This window comes from Xenopus laevis, chromosome 1S, assembly GCF_017654675.1.
Source record: "Xenopus laevis strain J_2021 chromosome 1S, Xenopus_laevis_v10.1, whole genome shotgun sequence".
Taxonomy (NCBI): Eukaryota; Metazoa; Chordata; class Amphibia; order Anura; family Pipidae; genus Xenopus; species Xenopus laevis.
In genome coordinates this window covers 63,025,345-63,042,430 of record NC_054372.1, presented here as the reverse complement: position 1 = coordinate 63,042,430, position 17,086 = coordinate 63,025,345, and the positions used below count along the sequence as shown (strand labels likewise).

The 17,086-nt window shown below is 35.8% G+C and overlaps 1 protein-coding gene across 1 annotated transcript; it reads right to left on the bottom strand.

Moving 5' to 3' along the window:
* Positions 1-3,110: 3,110 nt before the first annotated feature.
* Positions 3,111-4,872, bottom strand: LOC121398349 (DNA damage-inducible transcript 4-like protein). The gene is made up of 2 exons (XM_041577540.1): positions 4,695-4,872; positions 3,111-4,258 (listed from the first exon to the last, which is right to left on the bottom strand). Exons 1-2 carry the CDS (start codon positions 4,705-4,707, stop codon positions 3,777-3,779), a joined length of 495 nt encoding a protein of 164 aa, XP_041433474.1. The 5' UTR covers positions 4,708-4,872; the 3' UTR covers positions 3,111-3,776.
* Positions 4,873-17,086: the final 12,214 nt, after the last annotated feature.

Genomic DNA, 17,086 nt, shown 5'->3' with positions numbered 1-17,086 from the left:
TTTATTATTATACTCAAAAGGATGTGAAGCAGAACTGTTTTGATTTCTTTTTTGTATTCTGCAGTGTTATAAGCATTATGTTTTTGGCTGAAACCCACAGTAAGATCTTTCTAAAATAATAAAATCTGCTCAATCTGATGATTTCCAAAGATGTTTAAACCGTTCACTCATCTTTCATGATATTTTTCCTGTCTTCATTGCTATTCTTATTTATACAATTCTGGAGTTAATAAAATATCAGGGTATGCTTTATACCCAGGTACTGTAAGTGCTTTACGTGCTTCCTTTTAGAAATAGAAGCAGCTCAATCTGATACACACCACAGGAAATCCTGGGACACTGACACATTTGTTTGTGTATGAGAAAGAGACCTAATTTCCCAAACAAAGACAAAAAGTCATGAATATTATCTGCTCATGTGCTGTTCGTGACTTATTTATGTGCAAATAATCAACATAAAATGTAGTTTGTGATTCAAATATGCAGCAAATTCAAAGAACAGATCAGGAGAATAACTGATTTAGACCTTATACTCCAGTGCAGAATGCACATATCAAGTTTCCTAATTATTTGTTTGTTTTGCCTGATGTGTGGTTTTATTTTAACACACTAAAATATACTAACACCCATGGCTAGATTTACAGTAGGGCTGAGAATGTCTTTGTTCTGAGAGTATGTTGGTCCTGGCCCCCAAGCACCAAATTTTGAAAATATTTGAAAATAATATGTTTATTAATGCGACTGTAAATAACATTCTCCCTCTACTTTATGTCTAAGGTGCTGGAGAATTAAATTATATTCCAGAGTTCAAATAAAGCTGCCAGAATGATCAGGCTCAGGCTTTCCTACCAAGCATTATGAATGAAAACAGCATAGGCCTTATTGCCGACGTGCAGAGTAGAGTGAAGTGCAGCAAAACATCCACATACAGGCACAGGCACATACAGCCACGTTTTTTACTCTGTTGCATGTTGTTTCCAAAGTGTGGAAAAAAGACCACCTTCTGCACCATAAACACAGCTCTACCTCTGTTCAACCAATAGATCCCCAACCAGTGGCTTGGGAGCAACATGTTGTTTACCAACCCCTTGGCTTCAAATCAGGAGCTTGGAGGCAAGTTTTGGTTGCATAAAACCAGATTTACGGCCAAACAGAGACTCATGTAGGCTACCAGTCCACATAGGGACTACCAAATAGTCAATAACAGCCCTTGTTTGGTGCCCTTTTTAATGCTTGTGTAGCTCCCCAACTTGTTTTACAACTGCATGTGGCTCATGGGTAAAAAAAAGTTTAGGGACCCCTGCAATAGATGCTTCCCTGCCCACCTCCTATTTTACATGTCTGAAATTAGGGAGCATTGGCGAGTGCATTTTTATTCTGGTTTGCTCCTGCACTTACAGCAGGGTCATATTTAAATTGTGGGGGGTATTTTCACTTTGCTCCTCTCATATTTGCTCCTTCTGATACCTATAGGTGTAACTCTTTGCACTTGCTGAAGAGCACAAAATGAACTATACAGTGAAAACAACACCTAGGGGCAGATTTATCAAAGGTTGAGGTGAATTTTCGAAGTTAAAAACTTTGAATTTCTGGCTATTTTTTGTGTACTTCGACAAGGGAATAGTCCAAGGGAATAGTCCAAATTCGAATTTGAAAAAAACTTCAAAATTCGAATATAGAAATTTATGTATTATCTCTTTAAAGCTTTGACTTCACCCATTTGCCATCTAAAACCTGCCAAAGTTTTAGCCTATGGGGGACCTCCTAGAACCTATTTGAAGTCAATTGGTTTTTTGGGGGAAAACTTTGAATCGATCGAATGCGCTATTCCTTCGATCATATGATTCGAATACGGCTGAATACGGACCTCTTCGACCCAAAAAAACCTTAGACTTCACTTCAGTTGGTCTTTTTGAATTCGAATTTCAAAGTATTTTCAATTTAAAATTCGACCCTTGATAAATATGCCCCCTAGCATTGCTGCATACTTAATGGTCAACATAAGGGTGCAACATTGGATCTAAGTTTAGCAGTCCAGCACTTACACCTGTTCCATTGTTAAAGCAGCTCTTCAGTGTTTTTTTTACAGAAGCAAAGGTGGATTAATTTGGTGTTCATTTCATATCCATAACAAGCGACACAGACCATCAGACCCAAAAAGAATTTAGACATAAAATGTCAATATTCACTGCATATGGAGAAAACTAAAGAATGATGTTTAGTTAGTTATTTAATGTTGTTATTAAATGAATAGAAAAAAAACATATGAAAAAATAATTATGCATACATACACTTATGTTTAATACAAAATGATTTTATGATCAATATACCATGTAATATGTCCAGTTTGTTACTGTATATATATCACTAGTAGGTTTAGGTTACATCCTTCATACTTCTGACTTTGTCCTCAGAAAGGTTTACTGTTTAATAACAGAACATATTGGCTGAACCTGTGGATGATGAAACCAGGCAATATCTGCCTCTTTAGCCGGCAGACCACTTGAATAGATACATCAATTAATAATCAGAATCTCTGTTCTGATGAACAATGCAGCCTCAAATACTGCATGGGCAGTATGTATATATTAACATTATGAACTTTTACTTATTATATACTATTTAAAATATTGAATAGTCAACCATTTTAGTTCATCATTTAGATTTTTACTCATGCTTAAGTAATGTGTGCATGCATTAATAAATGCTATCTAAATATGTTGCACAAATATAAGACTAATATTGTCTAGTATAACTTTTGAGAGTAAGACAAGAAATAATAGGAACATGCACATAGCATAATAAAGAAATCAAGCAGAAACACTTTCCACTGAAATTATTTTCCAAATGTCACCTTTTAGAGGCCCATTTATCAAAGATTGAATTTTGAATTCATGTGAATTTTTTTTTCCATTTGATTATAGTTACAATTAGACTGGGAGGTTATTTAAGAAAAAATGTGAATGTCTAACATTCGATTGAATGGTTCCGACCTGAAAATTGGAATCGTATTCGATTCGTACAAATCAAGTTTTTCTCCGAAAAAAAACATGAATGTCCTAAAGGCTCTGCCATTGACTTGTACATGAACTCGGCAGGTTTTAGGTGGCGAATATTCAAATTAGTTCTGTTTCCATGGTCAAGGTGTGATAAATCTTTCATTCGAATTTACATTTGAATAGGGGAGTTAAAATTCAAAAGTGGGAATTTTGAAACGGAAATTTAAATTCAAATTAGAATTAACTATTCTAATAGTTAATTAGCTATTCTACAGCTATTCTATAACTCTGCCCCTTAGTGTTCATAAAACCTGCTCTGTGTTTTTCTATTTAAAGAATGTGCTGTACAGGTAAAGGATCTATCCACCAGAATGTATGGAACCTGGGGTTTTCCAGATAAGGGGCCTTTCCATAATTTGGATTACCATACCTTAAATCTGCCAAAAATCATTAAAATCAATAAAATATTACATTTTATTAAGTTTGCCAATATCGATTTTATGCAGCCTAGTTGCCAAGCTACTGTTTTATTTTTAAATAAAAAAAGGAAATTATTTTTAGAAATTCTAATTATTTGCTTAAAACTGAGCTTTTTGGATAATGTTTTTTGGATAAGGGATCCATACCTGTGTAGTAAGAATATAACAGTGAAAAATTGCAAACAAAAATGGTATTTATAAATCTCTCTTTACATCTGCTAAGTACAAATACAGTTTTATGACAATATATTCACAATCAATCAGGTAAATACACTTAGGAACTGGAAGCTAGGCCTGACTAGCAATCTTTACTTCCGCCAACTGAAAAGTATAATACGTTTTTTGTAAGTAAGAACTTGGGACTAAGTTTTACGATGCCTCTGAAAAGACTTAGAAACCAAGTTCCAGGGATATGAAAGTCATTGAGATGGTCCCATAATTGACTTTCTCGTTTTAAAACCAAGTTCACTTCAAAAGTAGGCTCAACTGCGGAGTCATACGCTAATGTATCTAGCGTTAAATTCTTGCCACCACATTCTAAGTTCACGTGAAGAATGCATCCTCGTAGTCCACAGGGCTCAGTTAAAGAGAATTTGAGAATCTCCTGTGCCACTCTTGTGAGTAGTCCTTTGGGCACAAGGATTTTTGTACAATGGAGTTTAGTGCATTTTGCATTGTATAGGCAATTTTCTAGCATTGATGCCAGGTGGTAAGTTCTCATTACAGTAAAGGCATCCTGGATATTCATTGCATTAGAAAGGTATTCCAAAGCGTCAGAGCCTGTAAAAAGTTGAATGAAAGGCAGCATTAATTCATAAATCATTGCATTTCATCAATGATCAAAATTCTTAAAAAACATTATGAGCAAGAAATACATATTCAACAACTATCTGAGAACATACATTAAGATACATATACTGTATGTGTGTGTCTATTCCCCATCACATGTACATACATATAGCATAAATACAAGTACTTATTAATAATATAAATAATAATACAATAATAATTACAAAATGCAAAATATAAAAATGAAACCCTTTTTTTCATTAATGGTACACAGGGTGCAAAATCAAGCAATTTTCAAGAGTTAACAAGGTCTTAATCTAGATGTTATAGAAGGCATTAACTGTAGTTCTTGTTATAGTATACCCTTTCATATACACTTTTACCTAGGGAAAACGAATGCTGCTGCTTTGCATACAGAGTTACTCACCAGCAGGCTCCATGGTGGCTGAAATGCTTTTATGAGCTAATGTTTAAAACTTCAGGTGTAATTTATTCAGTATGGTCTCCTATGCCACTTGTGTAGTGCCTTGGACAATATAAGCTCTTAGAATCACAGCTGCCCCTTTTATCTCTGCAGAATATTGGGTCTATTTACTAGACTGTGATTTTATTCTGAGAACCAGTTGGAAGCTTTCTTTGGAAGCAAGGAATAGCAGTCCTCTCATGTTACCAACGCACTGCAACAAAATACCTTCACTCTGACAACACAACAGTAACACTACAGAGATATCATCTGTAATACAGTTCAGTGGTCATGTTATTAGAGAAGACAAATATTTAATACTATTGTACATTATTTCTAAGAAATCAAAGCATTTCTATCCCTTATGTATACACCTTCTACTAATGGATTCTTTCACTGGAGTACTAAATATACATGTACTAGATAGATGTAAATTTGTACACAATATTTTCTCTGTTTTGAGACAACACATTTCAAAGTTGATGCTATTAGGAATAAGTATTTAGAAAAGAAAAGTATTATAGTAGTATAGGGACAGTTTGTCAGTAACTCATAAGACAGAGTAAAGTTGCTAAAGCATGTTCCATTACCTTCACCCTACTCTTACCCAATCCAAAATGTTATGTTTAGTAACACGTCTCCCAGACTTGCTTAGTTCATTTTGACTTTGATGTCATGTTCTCAAAACAGGCTAAAGAAGATCTGCTCCTTCCACATGCCTGACCTTAAGCAACATGTGAGTATATTGCGCAACAATAGTCTGAAATAATAATATTGCCTTAAATAACTTAGGGCTCATGAATGATGGTGGTGCACAGGGCAAAAGAAAAGGCAACACAGCATGCTGTTTTTTTGCACTTTGCCCAATGCTTCCTGATATTGCCTGCTCTCACAATGGAGCGTAAAGAATTGAGCTGCTTTCTATATGCAGTACCTACATCTGATGAATAAATATGGCCAGGAGGTGTTGGCATGAAAGCCATGACCTGTTTTTATAATCTAGCACATAGTGAAGTGTACAGCCTGCACCTGAAAGCTACATGAACAAGTGCACCCTGTATGAGCCTTAAAAACATTTTTGCCTGTTCGCTCATTAATGAGCCAGCCTATGTACACTAGCCACTTAGTTACCTGGGGAGACATATTTTTCTGTTTTGACTTGCTAATCTCAACTCTAATCTCTGAATTCCAGTAGGACAAAGTAATACAAGTGGTAAATGAAAAAAAAACCTTTACATAAATAAAAAATAAAATTTCACATTTCACAATGTTATATTCTTCATTAGAATGAATCTTACATAATAGATTTTTAAAACCTATTTGAAGATGGTGTATTTTTTTGGCTCAAATATAAAGACTTTGTTTAGGGTACTGTTTCCCCAAAAGGCAGATATCTTCCAGTTGTTGTTAGTTGTCGTTAGTCCCGTTGTGTCACTGCTTAATTTGCCTGGAGTCTAGCACCTACTATGCATTAGTAGGCTTAGTTGGTGCACTGGGGCAATGCTTAGAGTATTAGCTCCCAAACTGTGGGGCTCTACCCCCTGGGGAGTGGCATGGGGCAGTTCCAGGGGGGCTCAGCCTGAAGGCCAGTTAGGGTCGAGGTGGCCATTTGCTCTCTTACATAGTACATATGCACTTATTTGGATCCTTAAGGGGCTTAAACAAAATGTGGACCCTAGCTAAAAGGTTGAACTAGAAGGTTTTGACAACCACTTGCTAAAATATGGCCATATTGCACCTTGCATTTGTAAATGATCCTCTAATGTTTCATTATCATCTCACAACCTAATGATATTAGGACCAAAATCAATTATTCACCAGCAGCTGTGATATAACACATCAAAACAGTGGTACAAGTAACACCATACTGACAAATGTAAGCAATTTTTTTATAAATAAAAACCTTTAAAGTAACATATTGTAAAATTGGCCCTATATAAATACATGTTAATAATAATAATAATAATAATAAAATAAAACAATGCAATAGGGCCGGGGGTGGGATGATCGGACGCTATTATGGGAGACCAGACACTGTGCCAAGGCTGCACAGCTCTCCAGGTGTCCGTGGTGCTGAAAGAGGAGGGGGGTAAGTGATCTCCTTTTTATATCAGCCCTTCATTCACCCCCATGTATTTATACTCAGAGTTCCCTCTGCTCCCTAGCTCCTCCCCACAGTCTCTGGCACCCTTCATTAACCACTTTGGTGCCATAAAAGAGCAAAAGTATATTGGAGAAATTAAAAAGTGTAAACGTCAACCTATCAGGCCAGAGTATGTATTTTCATATTTCTTATTAGGCTTATTAATATAGTTTATGTAGCAAAACATACATAAAGTAAGGAAACTAAACGATATATATAATTGTTTTCCAGCAATGCTTTAATATACACACACTGTTTTTTTAATGTTCTTGAAGTGTTACCAACATTCTGGGTGAGATATTAAAAAAGTAAAATAGAAATTGAACATCTTGATATTCTAAGTTCCTTTTCATGGAAATATTAACTTTACTGACAAAAATATTAGTTCTTGTATTTTCACCTGTATGGCTTGTATCCCTGATTCTCGTGAGTACAACAAAAGCCAATATGAATGGCTACCCAACTTGTCTGGGAGACAACCCAACATAAATGTGTACAGTATCGATGTGCGGATAAAGTAAAATAGAAACCTCACCCTGTCCTTCCCAACCCGAACCCTACCTACCCTGTGAGGCAGCATTACTTATAGATCTGTGCCTGACCTGCCCATCTCTGACATAACAAGAGGGAGTGGGGCAGACATGCATCTGTAAATAGAGGCTGCTGCTGTCGAAAGCTGGCACTGAATGCTTGCAACCTAGTGATCATCTGAGGGAGCTGGGCCAAACCTGCCCAACCAATGGGTAAACTTGCGGGACCTGGGGGTGTTGAGCCAGCCTGTACATCAATAGTGTACAGATTCACATAAAGTCATACAATATGTAGCCAAGCTTCCTAGCCTCAATTTCCTTTGATATAAAGAAGCCAAGAAAGGACTCAAGGCTACCATGCCACCTTCTTTTTAATTATCTTGGTTTTTTATCTTTCATTTTTCCCTTGTTCCAACTTAGAATATTAGAAACATATTTTAGTTATGAATATACATTCCTAATTTGTATGTAAAGCAGAAGCCCAGGATTACTCCTAAAATGTCCATTTAAAAGGAATACCCAAGAGACTCACCCACTTGATTTTAAAGCGCAGTCAGGACAGTATGCTGCAAACAATTTTTTTTATTTTTTTATTAAAGCTCGTGTAGTGTTTAAGTGCAAAAGTGTATTAAAACACTCAGAGCACATAAGGATGCAACAGATTCACCTTTACATAGTTACCTAGTTAAGTTTGCTTGAACAAAGACCAAAGTCCATCAAGTTCATCCCTCCAAATGAAACACAGTCTCCATACACACACACTTACCCCTCCAAACACTCACATAAACTGCACTTACCAATATCTATACTAATTGTAGATTTTAGTATCACAACAGCCTATATTGATAAAAAGGCCCAAAGTCCCAAACTCTTAGTAACCTAACCAGAAAATCTAAAGCGAAAAAAAGTCTTCCAACCCACCTTCATCTGAAAACATTTGTGTACTTGGTGAAGCTGGGTTTCAAGGGAAAAATTAGTTTAATGGCCACAAATCTCCCCCCTAGACCCAAAATAGTTTTATTGCCCCAGATCCTGTGAAAAATACACAAATAAAAAGTGACAGGTAACAAAACTGTGGAGTCAAAATAAATAGATACAAATATATGTAGAGCCATGAAAGTGGATCTTTTTGAAAAGAATGTATGTACACTTCCTTGTTCCTTGTTCAACTGCAACTCCACTACTGGTTTTTTTTTCAAAAGCAGTTAAAGACGAATGTAGTGCAAAATCATATAATGTAATTTCAGGTTACAACTAGCAGCAGATAGTCTTGCTTCAGGGGTACATTAATAAATAATAGCCATTATAAAAATTACCCAGTATTTATTCAGTACCACACTTATAATAGATAATAAATAGATAGATAGATAGATGATAGATAGATAGATAGATAGATAGATAGATAGATAGATAGATAGATAGATAGATAGATAGATAGATAGATAGATAGATAATAGTGAGTTTTGTAAGGGAAGAGAGATATATAAGTAACAAATATAAAGCCAGATGAAATAAATGCAAAAGATTACTGAGGTTAAAACTTAAATAAATCAACGTGTGTCATTCAAGCAGGCAGCTGAATCTTAGTTCAATAAATACCAGCTGCTCAAAGGGTAGATCAATATATATATTTATCATTAAGTGCTAACCACTTTCCCAAACCCATAAAATATGCAATAGAATATTGGCTCAAGAAATTGCACATGCCAAAAAATTCATATACTTTGCCACATGCTACTAATCCTCTCTTGCTGCAGAAAATAAAAACGTATCAGACAAAAATGCACATATATAAGCCAATAGCAAGGAACTTTAAGTAGGGGCCGATTCATGAAGCTCGAGTGAAGGATTCGAATGAAAAAAATTCGAATTTCGAAGTATTTTTTTGGTACTTCGACCATCGAATTGGTTAAATTCGTTCGAATTCGAACGAAATCGAACGAATCGAACGAAAAATCGTTCGACTATTCGACCATTTGATAGTCGAAGTACTTCCCCTTTAAAAAAAACTTCGACCCTTTACTTCGGCAGGTAAAACCTACCGAAGTCAATGTTAGCCTATGGGGAAGGTCCCCATAGGCTTGCCTGTGATTTTTTGATCGAAGGATTTTCCTTCGATCGTTGGATTAAAATCCTTCGAATCGTTCGATTCGAAGGATTTAATCGTTCGATCGAACGAAAAATCCTTCGATCGATCGATCGCAGGATTAGCGCTAAATCCTTCGACTTCGATATTCGAAGTCGAAGGATTTCAATTCGAGGGTCGAATTTCGAAGTATTTTTAACTTCGAAATTCGACCCTTAATGAATCTGCCCCTAAAACTATGGAAAGTAAAGGAGACACAAACCTTCACAAAACCTCTCCATTTGAACCGACTTTCAGATACAGATGCAAAATATCCCTGCAAACTCTGCCATTACTGTGCTGACAGTGATATAAACAAGCATTTTCTTTATTGATTGTGTGGGTGTTCAGGTCTGGATGAGATGAGAGGCCTTAAAGGGATACTGTCATGGGAAAAATTTTTTTTTTCAAAATCAGTTAATAGTGCTGCTCCAGCAGAATTCTGCACTGAAATCCATTTCTCAAAAGAGCAAACAGATATTTTTATATTCAATTTTGAAATCTGACATGGGGCTAGACATTTTGTCAATTTCCCAGCTGCCCCTGGTCATGTGACTTGTGCCAGAAGCTGCCTTAAACAGTGAAAATGCCGCTGACCAAAAACATAATTATAGATGGAAGGTAGTTCATCAATGAGAATGGAATTTGGTCAATCATCATGTTATGTTACAAATGTAATTTGTAATTTTGGCTTAATTATATTCCACTGTAATCAAGCACGGGGAGCATATTCTCTTAAATACTGAGTTTAATGTTTCCCAATCCACTTGCAAATACATGGAATAAAATGTACACAGAGTAGGTGACATCCCCATTGGAGAATTATTTTACAAGTCTGTTTGACACACCTTTCTCCCCATTCTTCACATCATTCTCTCACAAGTGGATCACCGATACAGCACTACAGCCATCCTTTTGAGGTTTGATTACAGTGGAACATTGGCAAGCATAAATGGTAATCTCGATATTTTACATTACAACACGATGAACATAGTGCTTGCAGCTAAAATACAGAGATTAACTGCTCAAAAAGTGTTTATTTCGCACTCATAGTTAGTTAGGCGGAGGTGCAACACATGATTATTGGCCAAATTCATTTGCAAAGATTTAAGGACTCTCAGCTACTCCCTTGTCTTGTAGCTAAAAGGTAATAGCTAGTGATGAGCGATTGTGGCGAAATTTTGCGAAACGCATTAAAGTCAATAGGAGTTTTTTTATGGCAACTTTTTTGTCCTACTGCATTAAAGTCAATAGGCGTTTTTTTCTTATGGCAACTTTTTTCTCCAAATGCATTAAAGTCAAAGGGTTTTTCTTATGGGCATTTTTTTCAAGGCCAAGTTTCACGGCAAAAATTCGCTAATCACTGGTAATCGCTAATTTTTGGGATTTGTTGTCCTCTAAAGAGTTTATGCAACTTACTTACTTTTGCGGAGCTTTCAAACTTATTGATGCCCATGATTCTTAATACGTAGTATGCGAAGAGACATCAAATTGGCCCGAACTGTCTACTATGCCTATTATGGCAATAACCTGAAGTGCTCATGCAAGTGCCAAGCTATTGCCATAATAGAGAGAGGTTCAACCATTGCCCTAACAATAGAGACAGCAGACTGATGTGAGATTCTGTAATATAGAGTGCATTATGTGTGTTCAAAATATTTTCTATGTGCTATGGTGTGGAGGACAGTTAAAACTATTTACTGTGGAACCTTGTATCCTCTAGTTACGTCTTCAGGGTTGGAGTGGCTCACTCCCCACTCCGCTGCCATGTTTCATTTTTAACAGCAAAGTAAAAAGCATAGGGAGCTGGAGAGTCTTTGGCTTGGGTGAAGTGGGAGCATAGGTCGGTCCTTTGGCGGCTGGGTTGTGGGCCCTTGAGTCATGTGCCCAATGGGCTGCAGGTAACCCAGTCCGACTCCTCTGCATATGGTGTGCTTTAAACAATGGCAATTAAGACAAAAACAGCACCATGTGTATGTCATATCACTCCTGTTTGTGTGAGACAGGACACAGAGTTGGGGCATAGGATGTAATGTGTGTGTCTGGAAACAAACAAAAAAAATACTAGATTTGATTTCACATTAAAACCAATGGTTGATTTTTTTCTGGCCTTTTAATAAAACATTATGCACCGCTTTAAAAGCGATGCTGAAAATGTTCATTATTCACGTCTGTGTACTTAAGCAGTAAAGAATTCATGACGATACAAGGACAATAATGGAAGAAGGAAAATAAATTGCTGGACTCAGAAAATTCACTCCTTTAAGTATTGATTTTATTTACCGACTGATAGTCAGCTGCTGACCGTGGCATACTAAATAGTTCTAATGCATTTATTTTATGTGCTGCAGGCCAGTAGATACACTGCATTATATTGGCTTGCTAGTTGCTACTATTGTTTATTTAATAAAGACTCCATGAGATGGCACTATGTTCTGTTTCATTATTGAATATTACCACTTACCCACTAATTCCGCTTTGAAAACTGTTAAGTTGTTTTGCTTTGTGACAGAGATGATGTGAGCCATGCATAGGTAAGCTCTAGATTTATGTTTATGCCTCATCATACACAATTTTTATACTGCTATACCCTGGTCACAACTTATCACACCATGACTATACAGGCAAGGGACCTGTTATCCAGAATACCTGGAACCTGGGGTTTTCCGGATAAGGGGTCTTTGGATTTCTATAGCTTCAGTCTACTAAAAATGATTCAAATATTAAAAGAATACTATACCCGCCGAACAATGTAGGTCTCTATAAAACTATTGCATAAAAAAGCTCATATGTAAAACCCTGTTTCATGTAAATAAACCATTTTCATAATAATATACTTTTCAGTAACATGTGCCATTGGGTAATCATAAATAGAACATTGCCATTTTAAAAAACAAGGGCCGTCCCCTGTTCACATAAGCCAATTAACAGACAAAGTTCTGTCTTTTGCTTTCACACTTCTTCCTGTTACAGTTAGAGCTGTAGTATTTCTGGTCAGGGGATCTCTGAGGCAGCACAGAGAATATTATAAAATGGTGGTTCAAGGCAAGAGATGTAAAAGGGCAATATTTACTTAAATATATGTACCAGTTTGATAAGATTCTTTAATATGCCAACTGTTGCTTAAGTATTCATTTTGGGGGTATACTTTTCCTTTAATTATACCCAATAGGATTGTCTTGCCTCCAATAGGGAATATCTTAGCTCGGATTAAGTACAGATATGAAACCTGTTATCCAAAATCCTCAGGACCTGGGGTTTTCCGGATAACGGATCTTTCCATAATTCAGATCAAGTCTGCAAGAATGTAAACTTAAAAGGGGTTTTGCTTCCCATACGGATTACTTAGTTGGATTTGAGTAAGGATTTTCTTAGTTGGGATCAAGTACAAGTTACTGTTTAATTATTACAGAGAAAAAGGAATTCATTTTTAAACATTTTTGATTATTTGGATAAAATGGAGTCTATGGGAGACAGCCATTCCGTAATTTGGAAGCTTTATAAATAATGGGTTTCTGTATAACGGATCCCATACCTGTACAAGGTTCTGTTTTATTAATACAAAGAAAAAGGAAAAACATTTTAAAATTGTAATTATTTCATTAAAATGGAGTTTATCTGAGATGGCCATCCTGTAATTCAAAGCTTTCTGGATAAAGGGTTTACTATACCTGTACCTTATTAGTCCCACAGCCACAACTCTACCCAGTCCAGTATAAATATTTGTAATAGCTGACAGCTCTGTTGTGATTACTGTATATAACTTACCTATAGTACTGGTGTTACAACTTACAACTTATTTTGTTTTAATAATATATAATAATATAAATAATACTCTCAAAAGACATAATGTATGTTTCAATGAAATCAAATGGGTTTTTACAATACTAACACAGCACAGGTGGGACCTGTGATTCAGAAACTTGTTATTCAGAAAGGTCTGAATCACAGAAAGGCATTCACATTTTTAAAAATGAGTACCTGTTTCTCTGTAATGATAAAACAGTACCTTGTGTTTGATTCCAACAAAGAAATAAATTGTCCTTATTGGAGGCAAAGCAATCCTGCTGACTTTATTTAATATTTAGTTTTTTATTTAGTAGATTTTTGAGTATGGTGATCCAAATTACAGAAAGATCCCTTAATTCTGAGCATTCTGGATAACAGGTCCCATACCCATACTGTTTCATTATTACAGAGAAGGAAACAATGTTAAAAAACGAAATATTTGCTTAATACAGAGTCTATGGGAGATGGCCTTCTCGTAAATTCAGATCTTTTTGGATAACCTGTTTCCAGATAATGGATCCCATACCTGTGTTTCATGCATAATGAGGCTTCTGAGGAAGTAGCTGTCTATTGCCACTTCTCTCTGCACATCTCTGGATCCAGACGGTCACTTGTCCATTAGTCCAACCTCCACGCACCAGATACTTTTACATACTCACAAAAACTGACATCTTTCTTTCCAGGAATTTATACATTCGTCAAATCTTTTATTTAATGAAATACATAAAAACATGTTAGCATTGGCTCAGTGCATTTAACAACTACTGACGCGTTTCCTGTCCCATTTCCTGGCACCTCCTCAGTGTGGATCACAGTTTGGACTCTGAAGATTCTGGTCGGGTTAGCGCCACACTACAGCATTCAATTTGTGTTATTGCATAATAATTTACTGCACACACGTAAAATTAAAACATGAAAATACAGTATAACATATATGTTCTTGCTATTTAACCTTTCAAGTGCCGTTCATTGTAGTATCTATGGTGCTGACCCAGAGGTACCAATGTGCCAGCACTGAAGAAGAAATGTTTTGCCTAGCAAGATGGGGTGCTAATTGTGGTCATTTAACAGCACTGTTAAATAAACATTTAACATAAACATTTAATGGATTACGTAAGCAGGGGAAGAATAGTGACAATAATGGACCTGCTGAATTAATATATATATGATAAGATCTTTTGCTGTGAATTAAAAGATTCCTTAGTTCAACTTCATGAATTGTGTGTGTGGCTCCAGTTAAATCATTATAACTGCTGTATTGGCCAGGATAAAGTGTTTGTGTTTGAAATATTTTATTTGGTTTTCACAATAAACCATAAAAATCAATATGTCAAGGATAAAGTTATCTGACTACACCTCATATATCTTTGCTACAAAGTCTTACATTGGGGTATAACAATAGAGTCAGAAGGTGCTTAAGTAAAAATAAGATATTGTTTTCAAATATCAGAAACAGTAACTTTTTTCAGTTGCTTTATATTTATGTTGCCACCTCAATTTCTCATAGGGAAACTCGCCAAAAATTTCAACCAAAAGAAATGGAAAACTCAAACTGAAAAAATTGCTAAAATTTTGCTTCAGTTGGCTTCTTTATGAAATTACAAGGTTTTAGATGCCAAAGTTTCATATACGAGTTTTTTTAGCTTAAAGAGATACTGACACCAGAAATTAAACTCTTTTTTATATATATATATATATATATATATATATATATATATATATATATATATATATATATATATATATATATATCATAATACTGCCTTTGAAAGCTACTTATAACTTTGCCATAAAGTATTCACACAAAGCTTTTACATTACCTGTCTGATGCCCCATGTTCCTGTATGAGGGGGCTGCCATATTTATGCAGCAGACGTCCGTTAGCATTAGAAACTTTTAAATGTACATTAATATTTTAAAAAGTCAAATTCAAAACCATGAGTTTGATCCATATCTATATCCTCTGGAGGCTTACTAGCACTCTGTATAATTAAGTCAACTGCTCTGCTGAAGGCTAAATTCATAGGATCATAGCTGACATACACATCCCTGCACAGGAATCTAATTTATGTTATGTTATGGAATAGCCATAAATCATTGTTATTAAAATACAGAACATCACAATTTACTACTGAAATATAGAAAAGCTGTGTCATGTTGCAATGTGTTGAGCTAATCATCCATAAGGCTTGCTCCATCTGAACATACACAGTACCCAGGTATCTAGGTTAATCCATTAATACAGACATGGGATCTGTTATCTGGAAACCTGTTATCCAGATCTGAATTACACGAAGGCTGTCTCCCATAGACTCCATTTTAAACAAATAATTCTTATTTTTAATTTGTATCACTGTAATAATAAAACAGAACCTTGTACTTGATCCCAACTCTGGATATAATACTCTGCATTGGAGGCCAAACAATCCTATTGGGTTTAATTAGAGTTTAAGTGATGTTTTAGTAGACTTAAGAGATCTGAATTATGGAAAGACCCCTTCTCCAAAAAAACCCAGGTCCCGAGCATTCCGGATACCAGGTCCAATACCTGAACTTTCTTACTAAATGTGCATATAAAGTATAGTAGATATGTCACAGAGGACATGGACAAGGAAATCTGTAATTAGTAATTACTGGTATTCATTGACAATGCCAAAGAGTGACAAACCCCTGTTCCCTGTTGTTGCCCATTTTGCATTGCCTACTGTGTGTCAGACGGTGACCCTTTTCTTTATGGTACATGATAAGAAGAGCAACATAAAGTAGCGTGGCTGTTCTTTAATTGTATATTAGCTGGCATTTGGGATATGCTGAAGGAGTGTCTGACTGCTTAAAAACACATTTCAGTTCCCCACATTAGAAGAATGTTATTTACTGAACATTGCCAAGCTTGCTTTTAGGAGTCTGTGCTTTTAAGACTCAGTCAATTAAGCAATGGAATTTTACAGTACCAGACAGAGTTCATTATGTCTACTGTTAATGACTATAAGTAAACACAATGCTTGCAGAAGGGCTTAATGTGCACAGGAATCCAACCACGTATCCAGCACTATATTATTTGCACTAGCTGATGGGCTAAGAGCAAATGGCTGCTAATATGTGTAAAATAATATCCACCTTGATGAACCTGATTTCCATTTACAACAGGCAACTAGAAAATGTATAAAGTGAAAATTCAATGTTAAATTATGTTTCGGTATAGTGTAGATGGCGGCATTAATATCTCAGTTTACTATCAATTCATTATATGTTTCCATTTTTTATTAAATTTTAGCTTTTTGCCCACAAAACCATTAGTTAAAATTGTGCACGCAGTTACTTCTAGCAGTTTTCAAATTAAAGGCCTATTATTTTGATCTTGTTGCCAGTAAACACCTCCATAAAATGGAACTTTCCTATCTGCATAAAATAAATTCTAAGGAGGGATAGAGCTGTGACCCACCCCATGTTTTCATTGTAAGCATGAAGAAGTAGATCCATGAGTGAGTGGAAGGCAGCTGTGTCAGATCCATGGCTGTAATTGGTTATGTAGCCTGTTTGTACCATTATAACTATTGCAGGCTTTCAGTGCTGCTGTCGGTGTATGGCAGGTGAATATCTAGTCCTGGTGGAGATCCTAAAAGATGCAAAGGTCCAGTTTCGGGGGGGAGGGGGCTGAACTTGACGGTGAATAGACAGGGTTAAGATAGTTTGGGGGTATGTTTGTATGTGATGAAGTATAACTGGAGTGGATTCAACAAGCAATTTTTTAAAATTGCGGTTCAATAAT